Here is a 24,816-nt window from a genome sequence, read left to right as displayed (position 1 = left end):
GTCGTTTCAGTTTTTAGAAGCAAATCACGTGAGCACTCTTTTGCAAGAAAATAAATTAAATATAACTCAATTAGTTATACGTTAAAAGAAGAAAATCTACCCTTACTGCATTATAGAACATCTTGTCATGCTCTATCATGAGTTAACAAATTAGAAAATACCTGGCATTAGTTTTGCTGTCAGCGTTATTTAAAAAAAAAAAAAAAAAAATATATACATATTCTTCAGATAAAGCCAGTGCACATCAGTTACGAGCATTAAATTTGCAGTTCTTTAAATACACCTTAAGGAATGCACTGATCGTTAAAATACAGATTGATTTCACAAATGTGCAAGTTATGCTTTTCGTTATTTTTTTTTTGTAAATCTATCACAATAACTTGCCATTCAGAGCTAGCCTATTGAAATTATTTTTTAAATTAATGTGCAATCGAACATTTACATTTCTAAATGAACAGGTTGCATATACATGTTATGTGGTAGAACCAGTATGCAAATCTCAATTGCTTACCTGTGAAGGGAACATTTTGAAGGGCTTTCCTTTGGGCGTGCTTTGAAAAAAAGAGAATGCGGCTGGTACCTACACTGAAAAGTATTACACTATATTTGAATCACAGTGCCGTGCCTCTTGTGCTTTGCTGCCTTCATCTCATGCAGTTTCTCAGAATCCAATTATATGTGTTTTAATACACTGAAAGGGTCTGCTGTAAGATCAAGCATGCAAGCTTTTTAATGGGGTCCAAACTTAAAAAGTACCAAATCCTAGTCACCAAATATATGCTTCTAGTTGCTTTTTTTTTTTTTTTTTTTTACTGCTTAGATATCTTTGAAGAAAAGAGTCCAGCAAAATGAAAAATAACACAGAAACAGAATTGCCAGGAGGGACAGATCCATGACGGTTTAAAAAAAAAAAAAAAAAAAAAAAAACAGTGATTATTTATTATCCATTCAGATTTGTGGTGTGTGTTTGTTTCAAGATACTACCTGAAGATGCTTGTATAGATCTGCTCCCTATCAGCGCCCGGCAACCCTGCTCTGTGTGATGAGATTTGAAGACCTGGCTGGGACTCTCTATGAAAACAAGCACTGGCAAAGCCGATGGGTCTGAAGTTGGCTGTTGACCTATGGCTTTGCCAATGCTTATTTTGTTTGTGAACCTTTTATGTAAGAAGACACTTGCCATGAGGGTACTGGTAACAGTATTGGAGGCTGTGGGCCTTCCCTTTAGCAGAACAAGCGTCGTCTAATTGCCAAACTTTTTTTTTTTTTTTTTAAATGTAAAACCACACAATGAACAAGTTGTACATGGCACTGAAGCGGCTATTTATTATGTGGATGTTCACATTGTGCAACAGCAGAATGCCATCACGCACAGTCAGATACGCCAACGGCTGAAGTGACATGACTTTGTGACCCCTGCTGTATGCGGTGGTGGACGGAAACAACGTGGATGACACTACAACCGACCCGTGAAAGAAGAGGGCAGACTGAAAGCTCCTGTATGTATGCATGAACAGTAGCTGGTCTTATAAAAACGTGTTCCTAACTAACTACCCAGTCACCACTGGGTAGTTATAGTTAGGACCATATTTAAAAAAGAAAAGCATTTTTTGTTTTCCTAATAACTTTGGCGCTGTTTGACGAATTTTCATGAAACATTACCAAAAAAAAAGACAGTTCTTCAACCTCAACTCATTCCTGGAAAGTTTCCATGGGAACCGTTCAGCAATAGCTGTGAAAAAGAGGGGTACCCAAAACGCATTTTATCCAGTAATTTTTCCATGGGAAATTTAGGCACACCTACAGCCGAGTGGATTTACACCACATTTGGCAAAAAGCAGGATCTTGCTCCAGAAAGAGTGCCTTTTGTGATTTAGTGTACATCAATACCGTAGTTTTTGAGCAATTAATGCTCAAAAACTTTGTATATAGCATGTTTCTGAGGATCCGCAGACCCAACAGATCTGAGGATGAGCTAAGATGACAGCGATGTGGCAGAAGCTATCTTATCACTCGAGGCTCAGTCCAAAGTCCTAAGAAAAAAACAAACATTATTTTTAAATACATCAGGGGGCAGGATAGAGATACACTGGCCCCCTAGGCTTGGTGGTGAGATCTAGAGAACTCCGCTGGGGCCAAAATAATAACATATATATATTTTTTTATATTTTGGGAGGGGTGGCACAGCCACCTGGGACAAAAAACATTATGTTTTAGATTTTGCCGTGGATTCACAGAGGATTCACAAACCCAATGTAGCATTTAATTTTAAAAGAAAAATTTACACCCGTCCAATTTAAAAATACCCCAGTTGTGGTCGCGGATGGAATGGATACACAAATTATAACTGGACCACCCCCCCACCATCCCCCCTCCAAGCGGCCCCATGGACCCCGTCCCCTGGGATTGATATTTTAATGAAGGAGAGGGAGGGGTAGCGCCTGAGCCTAAAATCATGCTGGAAAACTCCCACTGGGCAGACGTGCTTAAAAATGGGAACGGATGTGTGGCCCCTCCTCCACAAGCCTCTGAGAAGCCCTGGGGACCCCACCCCGATGGCCATATCAGAAAGTAAGGGAATGAGGGAAGTGCAGCCTAAAAAGGCCTTGCGGACCCCGCCCGAGACCATAGAGTACTTAAAAAGGGAGGCTACCTGAGCCTCTTAAGGGGTCGGCTCAATTACTCTATCCCACGTAGCTCAGCCTTGGGACAAAGTAGTTTCCCTGCACCCATCAATGTGGGAAGGGAAGCATATGTTTGCTGCTGCCCAACAGGAGAATTTTAAAGTTTCCCGCCATGTGGGAGCAAACATGACTTCCCTGTCTGCAGCAGCATGACTCCTCCCAGCTGGCAGGAGACTTAAATATGATCCCGCCAAGTGGGAGCAGATTTTGGTTTCCATGCCCGCTCTCCTGCGGGCTGGGAAACAGATATTGCTCCCCTTTTGAGGGAGGAAGCATAAACAGCTGCTCCATGGTAGCAATGCTGGCTCCCGCATCATGCAGGGAGCCAGCTAGGACTGCAGGAGCCCTAGGGCTCACTCCGAAGCCCCCACCTTGTGGTGTGGGTGCACCAGGTGGGCAACAAGGAAACTACTTCTGTCCCCAGGCAATGGTGTCCCTGGGGTCAGGGAATGCTTGGGGAAGAGGGGCTACATGCCCCCTCCCCTTCTTTTTATTGCTTCTGGACCTGGGAGATGAGGTCCCAGAGGCCTAAAAAGGCTTGGGGAGAGGGGCTGCTAGGCCCCTCTGCCCTTTATTGCCTTTAGCCCCAATAGGCTGCAGGGTATATGGCAAACCCCCTGCTGCACATGGCCAAAGGTTGTGTGCAGCATGGAGTAGGCTTGTCTACAGGTGGTTGGCTTGACATATGGTAACAAATTTTAACGTAAAAGAAAAAACACTGAAATTTACACCGCTATAGTTAGTTCTGGTAGCTATAACTCTTGTGCTAAGGTAACCATGAATCTCACTCTCATTATGCATATCTAATTACCCCACGTATTACATCACTCATATCACTGCAACATTTGCAATGAAATTATTGATAAGAAAACTGTGCATGGCGGGGGCGCAAATTATAGTTATCAGAGCTAACTACAACTGGTGAATATCAGTGGTTTTCTACGTATATATATATATTTTTTTAATAAGGTCTTGGCTAATGACAGACCTAAAACGCTGCTGCACCTTCCCCACTTTCGCAGACCCCCACACCACCCATTTTGGTGCACTTACTTCCATAAGTAAGCAACTGATCTCAGATTACAGTAAATATATTATTGTCTAAGAGTGTACCAAACCTTAAATGTATCCTCTTGCCTTCAAAAGCTATTATGTAAACTAAGGTTATATTGCGGAACGTGCTCAGACGGAGTATTCTACAGAGTTGGCAGTCTATCCCATAGGTAACCCAAAAAAGGAACTAATGAAGTGCATAACTGATTTGTATGGCACATTTTTCCTTTAACAGAGGGAGCTATATTTGCTACGCAACCTATATCAAGAAAATACTGCCTTCCTTACAAAGCCACCCCAATATGGAAAGGGCTCACAACGAACGAGGACAACAAAAATAGAGAAAGTTTCAAAAACACAGAGGTTTATGACACACGAGAACAAAAAGTCACATAAAATGAAAATGTCACGTTATAATACTGTGTAAGAGAAAATATTTGTAGCCCCTTCGGGGAAAAAACAGAATACACCTCAGTAAAAGCACTATTCTTGTCAATGTCTGGCTGGCTTATTCAAATAAACATGCAGTGCTGAAAACATGAGTTATTACATTATTTCATACTCGAATTAACAGCGTCGTTCATCATTCAGACCTTGCCATCAGGATTTTATTAATGTTTATGAACACACAATGTACCCAACATATTGCATCAGACAAGGCCACGGAGCACAAACGGGGAAAAACCTCCAGGACTCGCACAGTGACTTATGTTGGAATGGATAGTAAATTGTTTCCCATAAAACTGTTCAGCTCCAGACTCCTCACAATAGATGAAAATAATCAAAATCAGTAACCGTGACAGAGGCAATGAGTTTATTTAAAAGCGCGTGCGGGGGCAGGACCTGCGCTGTACTACACAGGAAATGGGGCATTTCCAGCTAATTCGGAGATTTGGCTTTCATTTTCTGCTCGAAACAAAGGTATGGCGAACTAAAATAAAGTACCCCCCGAAGTTGGGGTATTATTTAAAAAAAAAAAAAAAAAGTAGTACAACCTTGCTTTACTATCCAGTACAAAAGTCTTCAACATCAGGCGACTGTTACCAGGGAGCACACATTCCCAGTCCATTGGGAGCTGGGGACTTTTCCCGCTCATAGTCTCATGGGGACAAACAACATTAGGCCGGTAAAAAAATTATGAAAGGGTGGATGGAAGTAGCAAAACACGACATCAGTGGCCCTTCTTCGTTGTGCCAAACCCAGAGAACCCCATCACAGCCGCCATTTCATCATCATCTTCAAAGGATAAATCTTCCTCGGCCTTCCTTTTTTTCTCTTTCTGTTTCTCCTTCTTGTAAGCTTTGGCCTTTTCCTCCTAAAGACACAAGAGACAACATTGTGGTGTGAGACATTACTGCGTACAATTCATCCCCAAAGTAAGGTGTGATGGCACAGTAAGACACTGAGCTAGGAGGAGTCCCAAGAGGCCCAGTAAAATATGGGGACCTTACCAAGACTATTTTAGGTTGTTTGGCCATGCACAAGTGCTACTTGGGTACTCACAAACATTTTCCCGGGGACCAAAATGTTTTGTCTGATGTGACCGAGAGCCGCATTAATGCCAGCAGTTTGGCACTCAGGAGAAAGTTCCACGGGGTGGTGCCAGTAAGCAAATGTTTTGTTCCACTTTCTCTTTATTCACTTCATTATCACATATACAAGGATGTTGAAATATATGACTTCAAGATGTGCAAAACCTTCTCCTGTGTTTGATTTAATAAGCTCAAGTGTTGTTCGTGTATAAAAGAGGAACCCAGCCCAAAGGGTGCACTTAACAAGTGACTTGCATCTTAGCTCACTTGTGACACTGTTGTTAGGGTGGGGGGGAAAAAAGAATGTAAATTCATATTTGAAAACTATCGCTAAAAAAATAAAAACTAAGAAAATAGTTCAACGCACCTATAAAATGAGATGTATGAAGGTGAAACAGAATATGTGTTAATGAAATACACTTTCTGAATTTTAAATAGATTTTATCATATTTTTACATTTTTGATGCAAGAGGTATTTAAAAATAAAGGTGTTTCTGAAGTTCAACAGTGCAGGATAACCTAGTTACTTCTTTTCTTTAACTTCAGTTAACCTTTACATAAAGGCTTTTTTTTTTTTTTTTTTTAATTTGACTTCTTGGTCAATGTTAGTGCTGATTAAAGAAAATGGTAGCTCAGTACTGCTTTTGACCTGGGGACCGCAAGTAAAAGGTCACATGGGCCGCATGCGCCCCGATCTGTACTTTGAGTATCAATGTGCTAATGTATAGATGAAGACCACGCATTTAAATAGGATATTGATATGTTTAAGAATCTATTGTGCTTGTTGTCTTGTATTTTTCAACTATCAGGTATAAGACGTGTCTACCTATCATCTTATGTTTATAAAAATGGCTTCATTAAAAAAAAAAGAAAAAAATTAAAAAAATAGGACAGTTTACTGGTTCATAATTCAACATTCTAGATACCCCACTTCCCACAATGTGTGATCTCTTGCAATTTTGTCATGTTTGTGCCTTAGTGTCAAAGCTGACAAAAATAGCGAGCCTAAACAACTGGCGAGAGTGGTAGTGTTCAGCAAAAAGTTGGACGTTACCAGACTGAACATGCTGGCAAACTGAATTCAGAGCAAAAAGGAGTGGTTAAGGCACGGGCTCTTTTTTGCCCTCATTACTGGTGGACAGAGCAAACGTTATACCATGGAAGCCGGGTGGTTTTCGGTCAAGGTAGATTTCACCAGTTCATGAAACTTACAGAAAACGAGGGAAAATGAAATGACGCCATGGAGAGAACATGTTACCACTACTTAACGGCCTCAACAGACTTCTAAAAACAGTCCCACAGGATTACAATATTCCCGGCTGCTCACCCCTTAACCCACTCAATCAATTTTCCAGAATCATAGCTGACTACTGGCCCAGACGACATGCTGAGCAGACAAAACGGGTTCATATTTTTCCCAAAACGCCGACTACCCCCTCCCACTCGAACCACTATTCCCGACCAAAGCTGTATGTTTGCACGGAATTGGTCTGGAAGGCTCTTCGCTCCAGGTGGTACTACAGAGGTTTGCTCCTCAAACATTCCTCGAGGCTCAAGAATGCCGCGTCTGAAGCATGCTTAAGGTGACAGCAACCACATCCCAATCTGGTGATACATGGTAGAGAACAGCACAATGGATTCTCGGGGACATAGCGCATCACTGGTGTAGCGGAAAAAAGCCAAAAATAAAAATCAGTGCTAACTGAAGGCAGAACAAATGTAGAATGCAATTAAACCTGTACTCCTACTGTGACAATGCAGATGGTCGCTTTCTTTCTAGGATATTTCACAGCCTCCTCCTCCCTGCAGGATATTTTTTCCATTTTTTTGGTAAAGAGTGGGACAAGCCTAACAGAAGAACATAAGATGTGGAATGGTAGGGTGCCTTCACAACAGCGAACTTGTGGTGCGGAGGCTGAAAGTGTGCATGGTCAGCACTTTGTGTTACGGGTGTGTTTCCTCCCCCTGTTTAAGCTTCAACAACCTATTCATCCAACTAACTGGCACACATGTCCACACTTCCAACAACGTCTTATATCTTCCTTTTAGTGAGCTAGCCCTATTCAAAATATTAAAGTAAATGAAAGAGATCTCAAAAGCACAAACTTAACACAATTAATCCTACAAGGAAAAGGAAACACATTTTATTAATCTGATGACCTGTTTACCACTAACATAAGGTTCTGGACTAAAGTTTACTCACTGCAATGGAGGAGTAGTAAATGCTATACGAGGAAAATTTTACTTACCCTGTAAGCCTCTGTTCGTAACATGCAGTGCTGTACATTCACATGTACATACTCCTGCCATCTAGTGTTGGGCTTGGATGTGTGCAAGTTGTTTTTCTTCGAAGAAGTCTTCTTGAGCCACGAGGTATAGTGTCTCTACCTACTACTGGTAATGTGTATGGGTATTGGCTCCACTGTTAGATTGTTTTCTGCACGGCGGGTGAGGATGGAAATGGAGCACAGAGATACATAAAAGATGACCATGCAAGAAATGATAGAAAAAGATAAAGGACATCTGTAACAACCAAGGTTTCTGGGGAGGATGGTGTGCACATGTGAATCTATAGCACTACATGCCACTAAAAGACCCTTACAGGGTTTGTAACATTTTCTGTTCGAGGCATGTATGGTTATAGATGCACATGCTGCATGGTTGTAGGTACACATGCATTGCACAGATGGTAAAGCAGTCCTCCCAGAAGAGGTGGCTAGCTGGAAGTTTTGCCAGGATTGAAAAAGTTATGGAGTACAGCTTGGCCAATTTTAGATTGTTGACGTGCGAGTACACTCACACATTAGTGTTTAGTGAAGATGTGCATGGTGTGGACAGGGTAGCGGATGCACATATCAGCTAAACGAATGTTTCCTAGGAAGGCTATAGAGGGCCCTTTTTATGGGTGGAGCTGGCTCTGGAAGAGACAGGCAAAGGTTTTGTGGCTTTTGAATAACATCTTTGAACACATTTAACTATCCACTGTACTGTGCCTGATTTGGAAACAGCTGCCCTTTGTGCGCCTTTGAAAAGACAACAAAGAGTTGTTGAGTTTTGAAAAAGGATTTTATTCTTTCTACACAGTACATAAGGTCTTGATTAACATCGAGAGAATGGAAAGCCCTTTCCGCAAATGAATCACGTTGGGAGAAGAAAACTGGCAGCTCTATAGACTGATTAAAGTAGAAGAGGGAAAGTATCTAAGGGATGAACTTAGGGTTAAGTATGGAGGACAACTCTATTTCTGTGGACTTGGAAGAAAGGTTCTTCCAATGTTAAAGATTGGAGCTAACCGACACGTCTAAAACAGGTGAAAGCGACAAGGAAGGCCACCCTCCAGGTGAGGAATTGAAGGGTGCAATAATGGAGGGGCTACAAAGGAGGGCCTAAGCGTCCAGTGAGAACCATGTTTAGATCCCATACCGGGACCAGTCGAACCTGTGTAGGAATGACTCTTGAGCCCTTCCAAAAAAGCTTTGATAGCAGAGATATGTGTTCTCGGTTTTGAAGGTAGGAAGCTACTGTAGCTAAGTGGAGCCAAATGGAAGAGTACGCTAGGCGAGAGGTCTGTAAGTGTACGAGGTAACAAACAATGTCCTGGACAGTAGTGGACAAATAGTTTCCACTTTGCAGTGTAGCAGGTGCAGGTAGTGGACCCGCATGCTTCCTTAAGAATGTTATTGCATTTTGGAGAAAGGTCTACATACACAAACTCTAGAACTTCAAGAGCCAAAGAACAAGCTTGAGAGTCCTGGGCCAGAGGTGCCCGATTTCTCTATGTTTCTTTTTGAGAAGGTCTAGCCTGTTGGGAAGCCTCTCATGAGGAACCAGCAAGAGTTAAAAGAGGGTGATGAACTAAGGCTGCCTGGCCCAGGTAGGAGCCACTAGGATAATGGTGAGGGACATCTGTTGAAGCCTTATTACCATGACTGGAACAAGAGGGAGTGGTGGAAAGCGTAGGCAAGAGTCCCTGACCAGTTCATCCATAGTGTTGCCCATGGACTGTGGATATGGGTACCTGGAAGGGAAGCTTGGGCATTTTGTGAATTCTGTGTTAGCAGATAGTTCTACTTCGAGATACCCAACAACAGAAGTATGGGTGGAGGACTTCTGGGTGTAGTTGCTTATTACTGCATCCTAAGGAAGTGTTCAATGTTGTTGCGCACTCAAAGAAGGTACTCTGCCAGCAGATGGACTTTGTGGTGGAGCACCACCACCAAATGCTCTCATCAGCCAACACAGGCAGTGAAAGGGAATGGGTGTCCCCCTACTTTTGTAAATATTACATGGCAGTCATGTTGTTGGTGCACATTAGGACCACCTTGCCCTGAATGTGATAAAGGAGGGCTAGTTGAATGGCCACTAGATACAGGTAATTATTGTGACAACCCTGGTGATGAGATGCCCACAGATCTTGGACAGTGAGGATCTGTAAATGCACCCCACAACCCAGAAGGAAGCGTCCATTATGATTTTGATCTGCAGGATGGGGGTCAAGAAAGGGCCACCTCTGCAACAGGTTTTTGGTGTTCCACCACTGCAGAGAGCAATACGTAAAGCACTAGATCTTCCCAGTGACCCTCCGCTTGACACCATTGCAGCAGTAAGCATTCTTGCAACAGGTGCATGTGTAACCTGGCATGGGGGAGTATGGCAATGCAGGAGACCATCATGCCAAGGAGGCATATAACTGTTCTGACCATGACCTGCTGTTTCGGCTGAACAATAGGGAGCAATGCTTCAAAGACTTGTACCCTTGCAGGACTGGGATAGGCCCTGCCAACCAATACGTTGAGGACTGCCCCCAGATAAAGTTGTATTTGAAGGAGGTGGAACTTGGTGGTGTGGACGATGAATCCCAGGTCATGTAGGAGGTGTATGGTAGCCAGAGTTTGTGCTAAACACTGATGGAGATTTGCACTCCTGATCAGCCAGTTGTCCAGGTAAGGGAATATGTGGATGCGGCTACCACGCTAAGTACTTTGTAAACACTTTGGTGATGACGCCGGAGGGCAGTATTTTGACCTGATAATATTTGCCAGTTACCACAAACCGGAGGTAGAGAGTAAGAAAACGTAGAAGTCGCCCACTGACCAGTGTAGTGTGATCGGGGTTTGGGATGGAGAGAAGGCAAGGAAACTCCCTGTTTGGCAGGGCAGCTTCCTTGGGGGAGCCACGCTTACCTCTTCCTTTGGAACTGTTGCCTCTGTAGTTATCTAAAAAATAACCTCTTGTGGAGGGTGTTGGAAAGAGATGGAAGCCTCTGGGGGTGTGGCCTTAAAGCTGCTGCAGTAGGCAGGCCACAGGGAGTTTGCAAGGCGCTCATGGCATTGGAGGCTTCTGATGAAACTGTGGCCGAACGGATGATCCCCATTGTTAGAAATGGGGTCTTTAGTCGGCAGTCAGGTTACCCCCAGTCCAAGCAAGGACCCTCCCTCTAGTTAGGGTAAAAGAGAATTACCCTCAGCTAACCCCTACTCACCCTCTTTGTAGCTTGGCACGAGCAGGCAGGCTTAACTTCAGAGTGCTAGGTGTAAAGTATTTGTGCCAACACACAGTAACTCAATGGAAACACTACAAAATGACAGAACACAGGCTTAGAAAAATAGAGAATATTTATCTAAACAAAACAAGACCAAAACGACAAAAAAACCACCATACACAAGTCAAGTTATTAATTATAATGCAAAAAGAGTCTTCATGTAATTTTAAACACAACGCTAAGGCTGTTAGCGTGGAAATGTACCTGGGTGCATCAAAAATAACCCCACAGGGATGAGTGTGCCACAAAAGGGGCTTGCGATGCATCGATATCACTCACAAGTGAGACCGTGCGTCGTTTCTCCTTCAGACAGATCGGCATGCGTTGTTTCCTCTCTCTGCAGGAGAGCGATGCGTCGATCTGAACAGCACTCTCGGGTCTGGGCAGGCTTTGCGACATTTTTTACATGCCCAGCAATGTTTGTGGCGGAAATCCTGCCACACAAGGATTAAAAAAAACACGCAGTGTGGGTTCCAATCTCACCAGCCTCAGTCAGCGATGCTGCACGTCGTTTCTCCAGCTGCGTCTCGGAGTTGCGTCGATCTTTTCCCCACACGGCGGTCTGTATACGTGGATTTCTTACTCTTGTTCTACCAGCTTCTCCTTCCAGAGTCCCAGGAACAGGATGGGCACCACTTGGCAGGGTAGGAGTCTCAGCAGAGGCTCCAGGTGCTGGCAGAGAGAAGTCTTTGCTGTTCCTGAGATGTCAACAACAGGAGGCAAGCTCTAGCTCAAGCCCTTGGAGAGTTCTTCACAAGCAGGAAGGCACACAAAGTCCAGTCTTTGTCCTCTTGCACAGGCAGAAGCAGCAACCTCAAGATAGCTCCACAAAGCACAGTCACAGGCATGGCAGCTCTTCTTTCTCAGCTCTTCTCCAGGCAGAGGTTCCTCTTGCTTTCCAGAAGTGTTTTAAAGTCTGTGGTTTTGGGTGCCCTTCTTATACCCATTTTGCCCTTGGAAGTAGGCTTACTTCAAAGAAAAGTCTCTCTTGTTTGTGAAATGCTGCCTAGCCCGGGCCAGGCCTCACACACACCAGGGGGTTGGAGACTGCATTGTGAGAGGGCAGGCACAGCAGTTCAGGTGTGAGTGACCACTCCTACCCTCCCTCTTAGCACAGATGGCTCATCAGGATTTGCAGGCTACATCCCAGCTCCCTTTGTGTCACTGTCTAGAGAGAGGTGCAAACAGTCCAACTGTCAAACTGACCCAGACAGGGAATCCACAGGCAGAGTCACAGAATGGTTAAAGCAAGAAAATGATCACTTTCTAAAAGTGGCATTTTCAAACACACAATCTTAAAATCAACTTTACTAAAAGATGTATTTGTATTTTTAAATTGTGAGCTCAGAGACCCCAAGCTCCACATGTCTATCCGCTCCCTAAGGGAATCTACACTTTAATCATATTTAAACGCAGCCCCCATGTTAACCTGAGAGAGGGCTAGGCCTTGCAACAGTGAAAACCAAATTTGGCAGTACTGACATATAAAACACATTAATATATTTCCTACCTTAAACATACACTGCACCCTGCCCATGGGGCTACCTAGCGCCTACCTTAGGGGTGCCTTACATGTAAGAAAAGGGAAGGTTTAGGCCTGGCAAGTGGGTACACCTGCCAAGTCAAATTGGCAGTTTAAAACTGCACACACAGACACTGCAGTGGCAGGTCTGAGATATGATTACAGAGCTACTAATGTGGGTTGCACATCCACAGCTGCAGGCCCACTAGTAGCATTTGATTTACAGGCCCTGGGCACCTCTAGTGCACTGTACTAGGGACTTACCAGTAAATCAAATATGCCAATCATGGATAAACCAATCAACAATACAATTTACACAGAAAGCATATGCACTTTAGCACTGGTTAGCAGTGGTAAAGTGCTCACAGTTCAAAAGCCAACAACAGGTCAGAAAACAAATAGGAGGCAAAAAGATTGGGGATGACCCTGCTTAAGGGAAAATTCCAAAACCCATCAAAGAGCAGATTGAGGTGATGCTATTGGACATCTAGCTTGAAGTCAGAGATACAGAGCCAGAAGTGCCTACGGTTTAGGACGCTTGAGTTAATGCTACATACTGCAAGCACAGCGTATGGTGGACTTTGCCTTCAGAGGTAAATCAAACTCTTTTACAGTACTCATCGCAGAGATGTAGGAGGAGCTCATCTATGTCATCCCAGTGTGCCCTTTCGTATCTGGAAAATAAGCTGACTATATTGGCAATATGCCAGTGAATCGAGCAGCAACGCATTTGCCAGCAGCATCAATCTTCTCACTTTCCTTGTCTAGTGATGGTGTGCCACTGGAGCCCAGAGCATTGAAATGTTTGTGGGCATTGTGGACTACCAAAGAGTGACTGGGAGTTGGCGTCTAATGTAGACTAGGTCTGAAGGTGATGATTTGTTTTGTGTTTTTGTCTACACCCTAGGGGTGTTTACCCGGGCTTCAACAGGTTCCTTGAAAATATCAGGAGCCAGTTTGAGCAGCCCCTTTAACACTGGGAGGTATTTCATTAAACACTGAGGATGAGAGAGTTTGGATTAGGAAATTCTGCTCGAGGGCATCCTTTGTTCCTTGTGGAAAGCGGTTGCTCTGCTGAGTACCTTGTTATTTGAGATGGTATCATCTAGTCGGAAGGAAGGGGGGCAGCATAGAGGTCGGGTTAGTGTCACCTGGAGGATCTATGTCGTAGTCATCCCAAGGACTATCCTGGGGTGCAGGTCATATGGATCTTCTGGGTACCCTGTGGTATGTTGAGTGCTTGTGTGGGAGTCATCAATGCTGAGTAAGGCTTGGAAGCCAAAAGCTGCTTTGAGGAAGCTGAGGGTACCGAGGGGGTGGTGGCGCCAAGCTACTCTGCTTTACGATCTTATTCAATGCAAGGCCAGGTGAGGCACTAGAAATATGAGGTTAGTGCCGACTATGACCAAGAGGCAGTGGAAGACGGGAAGCCTGCTAGTGTGCTTTAAAGCTGGATGCCCGACACCTCGGAAATGGGAGTTCAGAATACGATCTGTGCCAGGAATACTGGGACAGGTTAGTGTTCGCATACTGCTGAGCAGGAGGCAATTCTTTAAGTTCCAGGTTGTAAAAAAAAAAAATGTAAATTAGCACTTGTATAGCGCACTACTCACCCGTTAGGGTCTCAAGGCGCTGTACTCATACCGCTTTGGAACCCCTCCTGGCTTGTTCCCTATGAGGTGCCAACTCCTGAGGGTGAAGCCAGGCATCCAAGCGCTGTTGGGGCCGTTGTGGAGATTAAGCAAGCTATTGCCCAGAGTTGCAGAGTGGGACCCATGAATTAGATTAGGCACCGAGGCGAGAATTATCTGGTCAAGGGGAATTGAGCCCAAGACCTGCCGAAGCGGGACTTGAACCCTGGTCTTGAGCCAGATCTCTGCTTCAGGGTCTGCCGCTCTAACCATTGAGCCACACTTCTCCAGGTTGGAACCTGAGCTAGGTTCTGGGCGAAAACACCTCTTCCACGCTGGCTGATGGCTCCTGCTAGGGATCACCCTTGAAGCCCTGGGAGCTGAATATGTCCGGGGTGTCGTCACCGCTTCTCCGTAACATTTCAAGACTTTGAGCCCAACTATAACAAATAGTTTCCTGCTAACAGAAGGAGCAGCAGACATCAAGGATGCCTCATCATGCTCTGTAGAGAGACAGACGATGCAGGCCTGGTGAAGATCAGCCAAGGGATAGAGGACGCGGCGCCAGGGACAGTAATGGAACTACATCTGCTCCATCACAGACAGGACATGCTTGCAGAGGAGGAAACGGGAAAGGCCTTGAATGGCAAGGCCCCTATTGGGGGCGGCAACGTTTTTTCAGGTGCCAAACGTGTTGATGCAAGAAAGGAAAACATGACAATACCAATACTGGTGGAGTGGGCGTGGCCAGCCGTCACTAAAGATGGCCACACATTAAGACGGCTCGCTAGCCGCCAGTGCTGTATCTCCTTCCCCCATTCAGCTGATGCCCAGACGCAGCCCTGTTGCCCCTACCTGCCCTGGCTGACTTTTGGGCATTAATTTCTGGGCCGGGCAGGCCGGGAACTGGCGGTCTCCCCGATAGAGCTGAGGGGCCTAAGATGGCGACAGAGGAGTAGCCGATGGGGAGTGAGGTTATGTCTTGGGGGCAGTTCCCGCTTGCCCTGCAGAACTGGGCCCTTGACTGGGGACATGCTTTGGGGCTTGAATTCAGAGAGGAAGTGGACGGTGGTCATCTGGAGAGCACATCCACACATCAGAAGGCGGCCTGCGGCCTAACAGTGGCAGGCCGCAAGAGACCGTGAGAGTGAAGGAAGGTGGCGGCACATCAGCCGTGTGCCACAACATCGGGAGCAGCCCCCCGGCCCTGAGGTGCGGGGACGAAAAGACTGCATCGGTCCCAAGTGCTACCTGGAAGTGAAAGGAGATACCCCCAGATATATGACTGCATCTTGAGCTCTGGCCTACAGTTCCACAGCAGTGAGAGGGAGGTGAGGCAGCAACCGGCCCGCATGCAGCTGTCAGGGCCTAGAGAGACATTTGAGACAGCCGTGACGTGGTCCCCAGGGGCCCATAATGCAGTTTTGCAGGAGCATCGCCGGGGGAGGAAGCTCCCAACCATAGACGGCCCATCGTTGAAGCCAGCAGCGACACAAGAGGTGTGAGGGCCCTTTCCCACTTCAGTTGGACACTGCAGTGGGGGACGTGGACTGCATCAGGCCCTCCTCCTCTTTATGAGGCAAACAAGCCTTACTCTGCTTCTGGCTGCCACTGGGGAGGAAACCTCACCTACGCCCTTCTTTCTTTGGTGCTACCTGTGGCCTCACTGGATTTCTCCCCCTACCCGTCATCGGGGGGCCCGCTTGGTGGGACGGGCATAGGGGGCCCTAAGGAGCCAGTGTGCCCGTGACTATCCTGGGTACATCCCCAAATTGGTGCATGAACTGAACCATGCAAGACTGGGTGGCAGAGACAGAGACCTCCCTTCCCCCATGAGCCCACATTAACTTTCTGAGCATGCCCCAACAGCCATTGCACCTCGGCCATCTCCTAGGCATGACCCCCTGAGGGAAGGAAGCCCTACCTGGTTGGGGCTGCTCACCTTGGAAGAAACAGATTTAGAGCAATGGTCCCACCCTGCTCTTTCGCAGCTGCAGTCGGTGGACTCACAACGGCCAGGGGAGGCAATCAAAACTTTGCGCGCCAGCGGATATGGTTGGGAATGGGGCCCTCAGCCCATACAAACAATTTGGATAAATATACAGTGACCAAAGCCCACTGCTGGAGGGGTACCTGGAGGGGGGTGGGCAGCAGGAGGCGATAAAGGAATGGAAATGCGAACAGCTAGTGAACCCTCCCTATGAGAAATTATGACAGCTATCCAAGACATGCGGGGCACTATCAAACCAAACTAGACACAGTCACAGTGGATGTCAGCCTTTTAAGAGGGAACGTTCAGAAAATATCAGAGAAGGTTAATGCAGCGGAATCGCAGATCACCAGGCTACAATCAACGACCAAGACACTGGAGGAGCAAGTCTAGACTCGAATGAAACAACCCGCGATAGGCGTCGCCAAGTTGGAAGACCAGGAGGGGAGAGTTGACGCGATAACTTTCGCATAGTGGGGATTCCTGAAGGCACGGAGGGGCCCAATGTCTAACTTTTCCTGGAGGACCTCATCTTAAACGTACAGCGCCCCAAAAGACTATCCAACTTCTTCGCAGTGGAGAGAGCACGGAGGGCTGTGAGACCTCCGCCGTGCCTGGGTGCCCCTCCGCGTACAAGCCAGGATCTTTAATTATCGAGACAGGGATGCTATACTACAGGCAGACCACTCCAATGGCAACCTCCAATTCGAAAATGCCACCACTCGGTTTTCCCCTAACTTTATCCTACAGGTGCAACGCTAGAGGCGAAACTTTGACGAAGTTAAAAGGCCCTCAGGGTTAAAGAAATTAAATGTATGATGCTATATCTGGCGAGACTGTGAGTGGTGACGGAGTGCAAGTCTTGGCACTTTGTCTCCCCAGAGGTGGTGTGGAATTGGCTCGATGGATGAGGAGTAGCCAGCTAGAAGGACTCTCACGAGCAGCGAGAGGGAAGCTACATGGTCGACAAATGCAGCGTTGACTGCCTTCCTCGGAATCCAAGCAACAGAATGACTCCTCTAGGGACACGTGAGCAATTCCCTTGGGGGAGTGTGGGCCATGGAGACCGATTGTTGACTCTATACTGGGCTGCACAGGAAATGCATTTAGACATGATGAAGCCTGTACTTGTGGATTGGGAAGGGGGGCAGGGAGGGTTGGTTGGAGGAGATGGGGACACTGAAAAACCAGCCACAGGTTATAAAACAGCCTTTTGGGGAGGACTACCACAATTTGACTCACAATCCTGCACTGACTCGGCTAGGCGGCTTTGGCCCACCCACACCATTTCATGTTTCTTTTCAGGTGACAGGCACTCTGCAAGTTGGGGTTGTGGGTTGTTCTGAACTCACTATGCAGGACAGCAGGGAGGGGGGGAATTCTCAGGTTGGAGACATTTGTGTTTGTTTTGTAATAATGTTGCTTTGTTAATTCGAATGCTCATCAGCAGAGAGGTTGGGAGGAGTGGGAATATGGGGTAGGCACCATAGAACGCAAACTGACAGGGGATCCCCTGGGAGCTGCTCTAAGCCACGCAGAAACATCATTGCTGAGCCAATGACAACACACGTGCAGCATCTCCTGACTATGGACAAAGAATGTGAATAGTCTGGGGAACAAAGTGAAGCGCACCTTGGTCACCATGCCCCAGACCTAGTCCTAATCCAAAAGACGCATCTGCATGGCAATAAATATAAGGCCCTGAACGGGTTTGGTTTTAGTCTCCTAGCTCATGCTGGCTACACAACAGACTTGCGAGGGGCGGTGTTCTAATCAAACAGTCAATACTGTTTATTCCGAACCATAATGGGCATGACCCCTTGGTCCAATACGTGGCGGTCTTGGGAACCTGGAAGGGTGCTCTCCTTAACATATGCTCTCTATATATGCCATCTAGACTTCATGCGCAAACACTTCCCAACATCAGCGCACTCCTTCTAGAAATGCTAGGGAGATCCTTATCCTCGGGGGGGGGTGAGACATGAATGCAGTGATACAGCTGGAATTGGACAGGGCAAGCAGTGTGGCCCCGAGGAGGCGTTTCGGGGGATAGGGGTTGGGGGCAGGCCCCCTGCGGTCCTCTTTGGAAGCCGTGGGCCTGACAGATCTCTGAAGTACGCACAATTGGAAGCAGTGACAATACACACCTCTCAGCAGCACACCGAGTTTCTCCCGTCTCAATTATATTTTTACCCAGCATACCCATGCAGCACATGTTTACTCCACAAGATACAGAGGGTAAACAAACCATTGTGCCTCCATAAATGCAGTCAGGGGGGTACTTTTTTCCAATTCTTTGGGACTGCCCAGTGATGCAGGAGTACCAGCAGCCTAGTCACAGATAGGTTATCCCAGGTCCTCACGCAGGAAATACCCATGGATACCAAGTAGCTCCTTTTGATAACAATGGGAGTGGCACCATGGTCGAAATATCAGACACTACGGGCAGTGATGGCAGTGGGGATAGCTAACCCAAATATTGCATGGACCTGGGGAACAACATCTCCCCCACAAATCGAAGACTGGAAGAATGACTTACACTGGTGCCAAAGGGTAGAGCAGAGAGTCTTTCAGAGTACGGGATACCCCAAGAAGTGGGAGAAGGTATGAGGTGCCTGGAGCAGCTTTCGGAGTATGGACTGGGATAGACGAGACAGGGGAGAGTTGGGGGGGGAAGTGTCCCTATTGTATTGCTGTGGGAAGAGTGGGCTACAACTTGATGCAGGTCGTAAAAGTGCCCCCTATAAGGAAATAAATCCACTGTTACTGCTCTTCTTTGCTTACCTTGATATGAACAGTATGTGATTGTATCTATGCACCTCCTATGTGTTTTATATGATGAGCAAAATTCATATAATAAAAACGCCCCCCCAAAAAAACACAACAATACTGGTGGAAGGGAGAGGAACCAAGAAGGCCCGAAGAGATCACCGCAACAGAGTCAATACACAGCTGGGTAACACACATTCAAACCAGACGGCAGAAAGAAAACAATCCAACAATGCAGCCAATTCCCATTACCAGCAATAGATTGAGTCAGTGTACCTTGTAACTTTAGAAGACTTCTTCGAAGAAAAACAACTTGCACACATCCGAGCCCAACACTAGATGGCAGGAGTATGCACAGCATGTGTATCTATGACATGTCTTGAACATACAATTTACAAATCAGGTTTCTGCAGAAAGCAGCTAAAGATGTAGAAAAGTAGGCTTTGTTTACATTTTGACTGCAGGCTGACACCTTGACATATCTAAGCTATGTGAGAGTAGTTTTTCCTTCTTTGGCTATGAAAGTACGACAGCTCTTTCTTCCCTCCTTGAAGAGCACACATCAGTCGAGAGACATTCCTCTCACGTGCTTCTACATATATCCATTTGTCTTCTAAACTGGAGGATTACAATGCATTGCCAGGGCCAAGAGAGATGAGATGAGTGAAGGAGGAATGTCAATTAAGTGTGTATGTGGCCTGCCAGAGACCAAACTATGCTAGGTACATAAGTGCATTTAATCCTGCCAATGAGCAGGTATAACTGTCTGCTAACTTCTGGATGGACTTTCACTGCACAAATGCAACCTGCATACAATGATCCAACAAAGCTGTCTTTATAAGTGGGAGGCAGAACCATCATGCTGGAATGCTTAGCAGGATTAAAGAGGCACAGGTCCAACTGATTCTGCAGCAGGCTGGAGCATACCATAAATATGAGGGTCGCCAGCTTGGAGATGGAGCCCTTCCTAATATTTGAATGGTCCATGCTTACTACCATGGGATGGGGACCTTCAGAAATGGAACACACCCATCTCCCAGACACACCTCTGCAAGTCTACCCCCAAATCACCCTGCAATACCATAGTGGCCCTCTCTAGCCACCTTACCCATCCTACAAAGCACACTTAGGCATCTACCTAGAGATGGGCAAGCCAACAATTTTAAGAGAGAGCAGAGGTAAGCCAATCGTCCTGCTTGGCTTTAAGAGACCATGCACGAGGTGAACCATGAAAATGGTTGGAATGCAAAACGTTCAAAAAACATCAGGTAAAAACGTTATAGGGTATTTTCAGAAATCAAAAACGTATATTTAATTAACATGTAGAAGTGTTCTGCATAACTAAATGAGATTATATCACAAACATGTGTCCCTCGCCCTCCCACCAGGAACACAACGCTATTAATGAACAAAGAAGAAACTCAGTTGTCGTTTGCCCCCTATATGTGTCCTCGATTCTTAGTATGCATCGAGCAAAAGTCTACTAAATTGAACGCAATATATTTTTGTACAACAGATACCCTTGAACTAACTTATTTCAAGACGCTCTGACAGGCAAAGAGAAAAAAAGGGCACAGTGAAATAAAATATTTGCCTAGGATCAGGCAATTTGGTCATGCGATGTCAAACCACATAGCTGGGAATGGTCCTTGGTTTTCAGAATTCGCATTGTCACATTCAGTCACTAGATGGGGGACTCTGATGTTTTATATCAAAGGTTAACTCTTTGTCTTTAATTATTGGCACATAGGTTAGAGCGTGGGTGGCAGGCAGCAACCATATGAAAGTTTGGCTAGCTTTGGGCTCTAGTGCCAAAGAGGACTTTGAGCTGAGCCAAAGCTAGGCAACTGGCTTAAGCCAGTTCGATCTTTCAGTTGCTCACCCTCCTTGACATCTCATTTGAACCCACACATTCCCCTTCTGTCTTTACGTTACAAGTAAATGTGCTCCTGAAGGTAGTTAGTGTAGAAGAAGCAGTGCGCTCACCTCTCATCAATAGTGCTAGAATCCACCCCGGCATGATGCTGTTGCATCTCGAAGACACAGTGCCACATTTAAATCAAGACGTGGCGCTCAAAGCAACAATCAAACAGACAGCTTCGGAAAGGGATCATATTTATGAAGTGCAAAGTGAACACACTGGAAAAAAAACTTCCATAATATGATCTAGGCTTAGAATTCGCTAACCAATAATGACCTTACTTTTGTAGAATATTCTCACATTTTATTAGATTGTATGGATGACACAAACTGGTCATTTATTGTTTTACTGCCCCTTGTCAATGAAGCAGTGGTTTTATCAGACTCGCCCTCAACTCTGGTGTTAAAAACAAAAACACTTCTCTTTTAGTATTTAGGTATCCACTCTTGTGTACAGTCAGCTTCATTCACATACTGCTATGGAAGAGATATGCGTGGCTATTTGGTCTTGCACTCATTTTACAATGTTACCCGACTCAAAGTGATAGTTTCACAGCGTGACACAGATGATCAAGGTTTCGATTCCTTAATGACAGGTGTATCCCCGGCAGCAAAAGTTGTATTCTCTAGTGGCGCACACATTAGCAGAGGAGGCAACCATGACTTATAATTCAAAGGGCTGCTCGATGATGCTTGCATTCTGCGTTCTCTATCCACTCTCTCCCCTGGCAAGCTACAAACAAGTAGTTTCACCACGTTGGTTGTATTTTTAAAGACTGGCATTTTGTTATTAAGTCAGTCTGCGGGTGCCCTGCAGCTCGAGTCCCTTTCTCATCAACAAAAACTGTGCCTTCAGGTATTGCCACCGAGCACTACAGGGCAGCCATGCACCAGCATGGGGCAGAAGCGGCGCATCACTCGGCTTTATTACACCCTCCCCCCTCCCCCCTTTGTGATTAGAAACGTGCTGGCCTTAAACCGGTGACGGACCCCATCATGACTCCAAAGCTGCAGCTGTGGGCACTCACCTCTTCTCGGAGCTCCTTCAATCTCTCCTCAAAGTCGTAATCTTTTTGTTTCTCCTCCATTTTTTTCTTGTTAGCTTCAAAGCGTTTCTTCACTTGGTCAAGCGTCGAGCGCTCCACCCTCATAGACATCCCCAGGTTTCTCTGATCTGTCGCGCGATCCAATTAAAAAAAAAAAAACGGTCAGTACCTTAAACTAGCTTGAGTTATCATTTTCACTTTAGGGGTCGTTTTTATTAAAAAAAAAAAAAATCTGACAATATAACAAAACTTACGTTTTTTGCCATTTATGTGGTCCAAAAAGTTGATGGAGTCTTTCACGACACAATCACAAACGTTGCAATAATAGCTGAAAGATAATGTATAAAGTATGATCATCATGCCAAATAAATTTGATGCTTTTGGAAAAAGCTAACTAGCCCCATGTCTTGTAGGTGCGTTCAGCTCCACGTGAAAAATATTAATTTGGAGTAGCTTGGACTTTTTTTGTGGTTTTGGGCAGCACAGCAATCGATAAAAGAACACATGAGAAAATATAACATTTTCATTCACATTTAAAAGTATGTCCCTGGATAACTGAAGCAATTAGATGCGAAAGAGAACAGCAAAACAAGTGGAGCTTACATTTTGGAACTTAGGGCCATATGTACGAACACTTTTTTCCCCATATACACAGAATGGGTAAAAACCTTTGCTACATCTGGCCCAAGACTTGTAAGTACCCTTTTCAATAGATGCGCCCTTAATTAAAATGAGTTAACTTTTCGCCATTTTGCAAACCATAGCATATTTTTCCAGGCAGCAAAACAGTTTAGAAATGACAGGGTTTTTGCAACTTAATTTAGGCGGTAGATTCACACGCCTTGCATTTCAGCGCCATCTTGTGGTGCAATCGAATTTACTTAAAAATGTGAAAACCCATGGAGTGCTATTTCGTGGCAAGGATAATTTAAAGGCAGGATGTAAAACAACCCGGAACAACCTGTTTCTACCAAGTTTTCTTGTAATTAAAGTAGGGGATATAGGTGGTGGGAGTTGCCCAAGATCAGAATCGGTTCTGTCTTTCGGCTATAACCAAATTAACCAGCTAAGGTGACTGAATTATGCGACAAAGACAATTAAGTATTATTTCTTGCATGTATGAATCATATCCTGTTGATTTCTCCAAGTAAAATCATTTGTGTAACGCATATAAATATTTCACTAAGCATGATATAAAATTATGTGCGCAGAATTTGAATAAAATGTGCTTTTTTTTTTTTTACTCCAAGCATCCCTACTATTAACACAAAAGCAGTGTAGCTCAGTGCTGTTTATTTTTATATGCTGACACGGTGCGGAATCTTGAGGCGCCTCTTTTCACAAAGAAACAACCACACACAGTACATAACTTAACCTCGAGACCCATTCCGATAACTGCTGCTTTGAGAACACCGGTGTCAACAAAAAGTGACACGAACTATAAAACAAAATATTTTTAGAGCTAATAAAGAATCATTTTTCCACCTGAAGAGACCTAGCCTGGCATTAAGCAATTTATGTAGTGCTGCATTCGTCAAGGACTTCCATCATGGGGTTATAAAACCTATGTGACGTAGGAGCAGAAGTAGCAAAAGCTAATGGAAACAACAAGGGGCTAAGGCTAAGTAAACACTGAAGGCGATTATGGATGAGATGTTCTAGAGATCGTAAACAGTAACTCGTACCTGTATCTGGCAACTAGCGAGGAAAAGACTCAGCTTCCACAGGGGAATCTATGGATTCCTATTACAGTCCGCCGATCGTTGTTGATCAAGTTTAATGGTCTTGCAGGGAAATATTAAAAGACGTGTCTTATTTACAGGAAAAAAGAAACGTTCTGGAACAAGTTGGGGAATGCAAACCGGGTTCCAATGTATTGCTTCATAAATGGAATGACATGGAAGAAAATACTGAAAACAAGGTGCTACAAAGAAGATTGGGGCACATCAATAAAATATGAGCAATAATTAAAGAAGGAAAATAAGAGGCAGCAAAAAAAAAAAAAACTTCCTATATTGCCCAAGCAACATGTCTTCACAAAACAAATGTTATCTTTGATGTTTTATTTTTGTACACAGTTATGTGTTGACTTCCTGTATGATTAAGTACCTGAATCAATAAAGCTTGTCCCAGGTTCCCTCCGACGAGACAACACAAATATTACTTTCATGCGTGGTTTCACTGGCTTCTAGTCTTACTCACCCTCCCATTTCTGATTGGGGTGTTGTTTTGGTGATAACAATAGTTTTCCCCAACTTGGACTCCAAGTCCACTTTGTAGTCTCTGTGGCGGAGGAGCTCCCTTTTGACCGGGGGCTGGAGTGGTTTGCCTAAAACAGACAAAAACATTATGTGGGTGAAGCAAAAGCAGCGACTTGCCTTCCATTCCTTAAAACAAATTGGTAAAACAAAAAAATAAAAAAATCAATCATCAAAAGTACAGCTTAGTATAGGTCCCTTGTCTTGTTGTGGTCCAGGACCTATACCCATCCTACAGTACTGGTAGTTTAGCGTTGCAGTACTGGTCTTTTACACCGACTATCCTGCTGAGACTTTAACAAAGGGTGTAGGCTTAGACTAAAAGGCTCATTCAACATAGTCCTCTAAAGAAAGCAATGTCCAGTCGCAAATTTCCAGAGAAGCCTTGTAACCGTGACCTATGTCATGGAAATGTGCCAAGGTGCAAAGCGCCCTCATACCATCTGGGTTTACGTTCTTGTCAGCGTGTTAAGACAAGAGGGTAGTACAAACTTTATAAGAACATACCCACATTTAAGAAGCGATCACATTTTTGAAATGTTCTAGTTTTAACATACAAATGAATACTGCAATGCATATCTGACACCAATCTAAAAAAAAGTTACATTCAGATGACATATTTGGTAAAATGTCAAAATAAACTGAAATGACAATGAATTTTCCTAAAGTAAAAACACAGAAATATAGGCAAAGATTACATTTCAAATCACATCCACAGTTAATTCGTAATAAAAAGATCCTCTCCTGTCTACTGAACACAAATCTTTTTTGTAATCTTTTGAAATAACTTATTTTCGGACTCGAAGCATGACATGTGCCGGTGTAACATTCATATTCTTGGCAATCACTATAATATCAGCTTGGAAGGG

The 24,816-nt window shown here is 44.9% G+C and overlaps 1 protein-coding gene across 1 annotated transcript in view; it reads right to left on the bottom strand.

Moving 5' to 3' along the window:
- Positions 1 to 4,316: 4,316 nt before the first annotated feature.
- ZMAT2 (zinc finger matrin-type 2) overlaps positions 4,317 to 24,816 on the bottom strand; it is a 63,658-nt gene continuing 43,158 nt past the window's right edge. The window contains exons 3-6 of the mRNA XM_069199403.1: positions 23,892 to 24,018; positions 21,944 to 22,017; positions 21,672 to 21,817; positions 4,317 to 5,052 (exon numbers count right to left, since the gene is read on the bottom strand). Of these exons, the coding sequence (XP_069055504.1) occupies positions 4,909 to 5,052; positions 21,672 to 21,817; positions 21,944 to 22,017; positions 23,892 to 24,018 (491 nt within the window). The 3' untranslated portion in view covers positions 4,317 to 4,908. The remainder of the gene's footprint in view (positions 5,053 to 21,671; positions 21,818 to 21,943; positions 22,018 to 23,891; positions 24,019 to 24,816) is intronic.

Source organism: Pleurodeles waltl, chromosome 7 (assembly GCF_031143425.1).
Source record: "Pleurodeles waltl isolate 20211129_DDA chromosome 7, aPleWal1.hap1.20221129, whole genome shotgun sequence".
NCBI classification, from domain to species: domain Eukaryota; kingdom Metazoa; phylum Chordata; class Amphibia; order Caudata; family Salamandridae; genus Pleurodeles; species Pleurodeles waltl.
The sequence above is the reverse complement of the archived record's forward strand: the minus strand, read 5'-3'. Positions and strand labels throughout refer to the sequence as shown.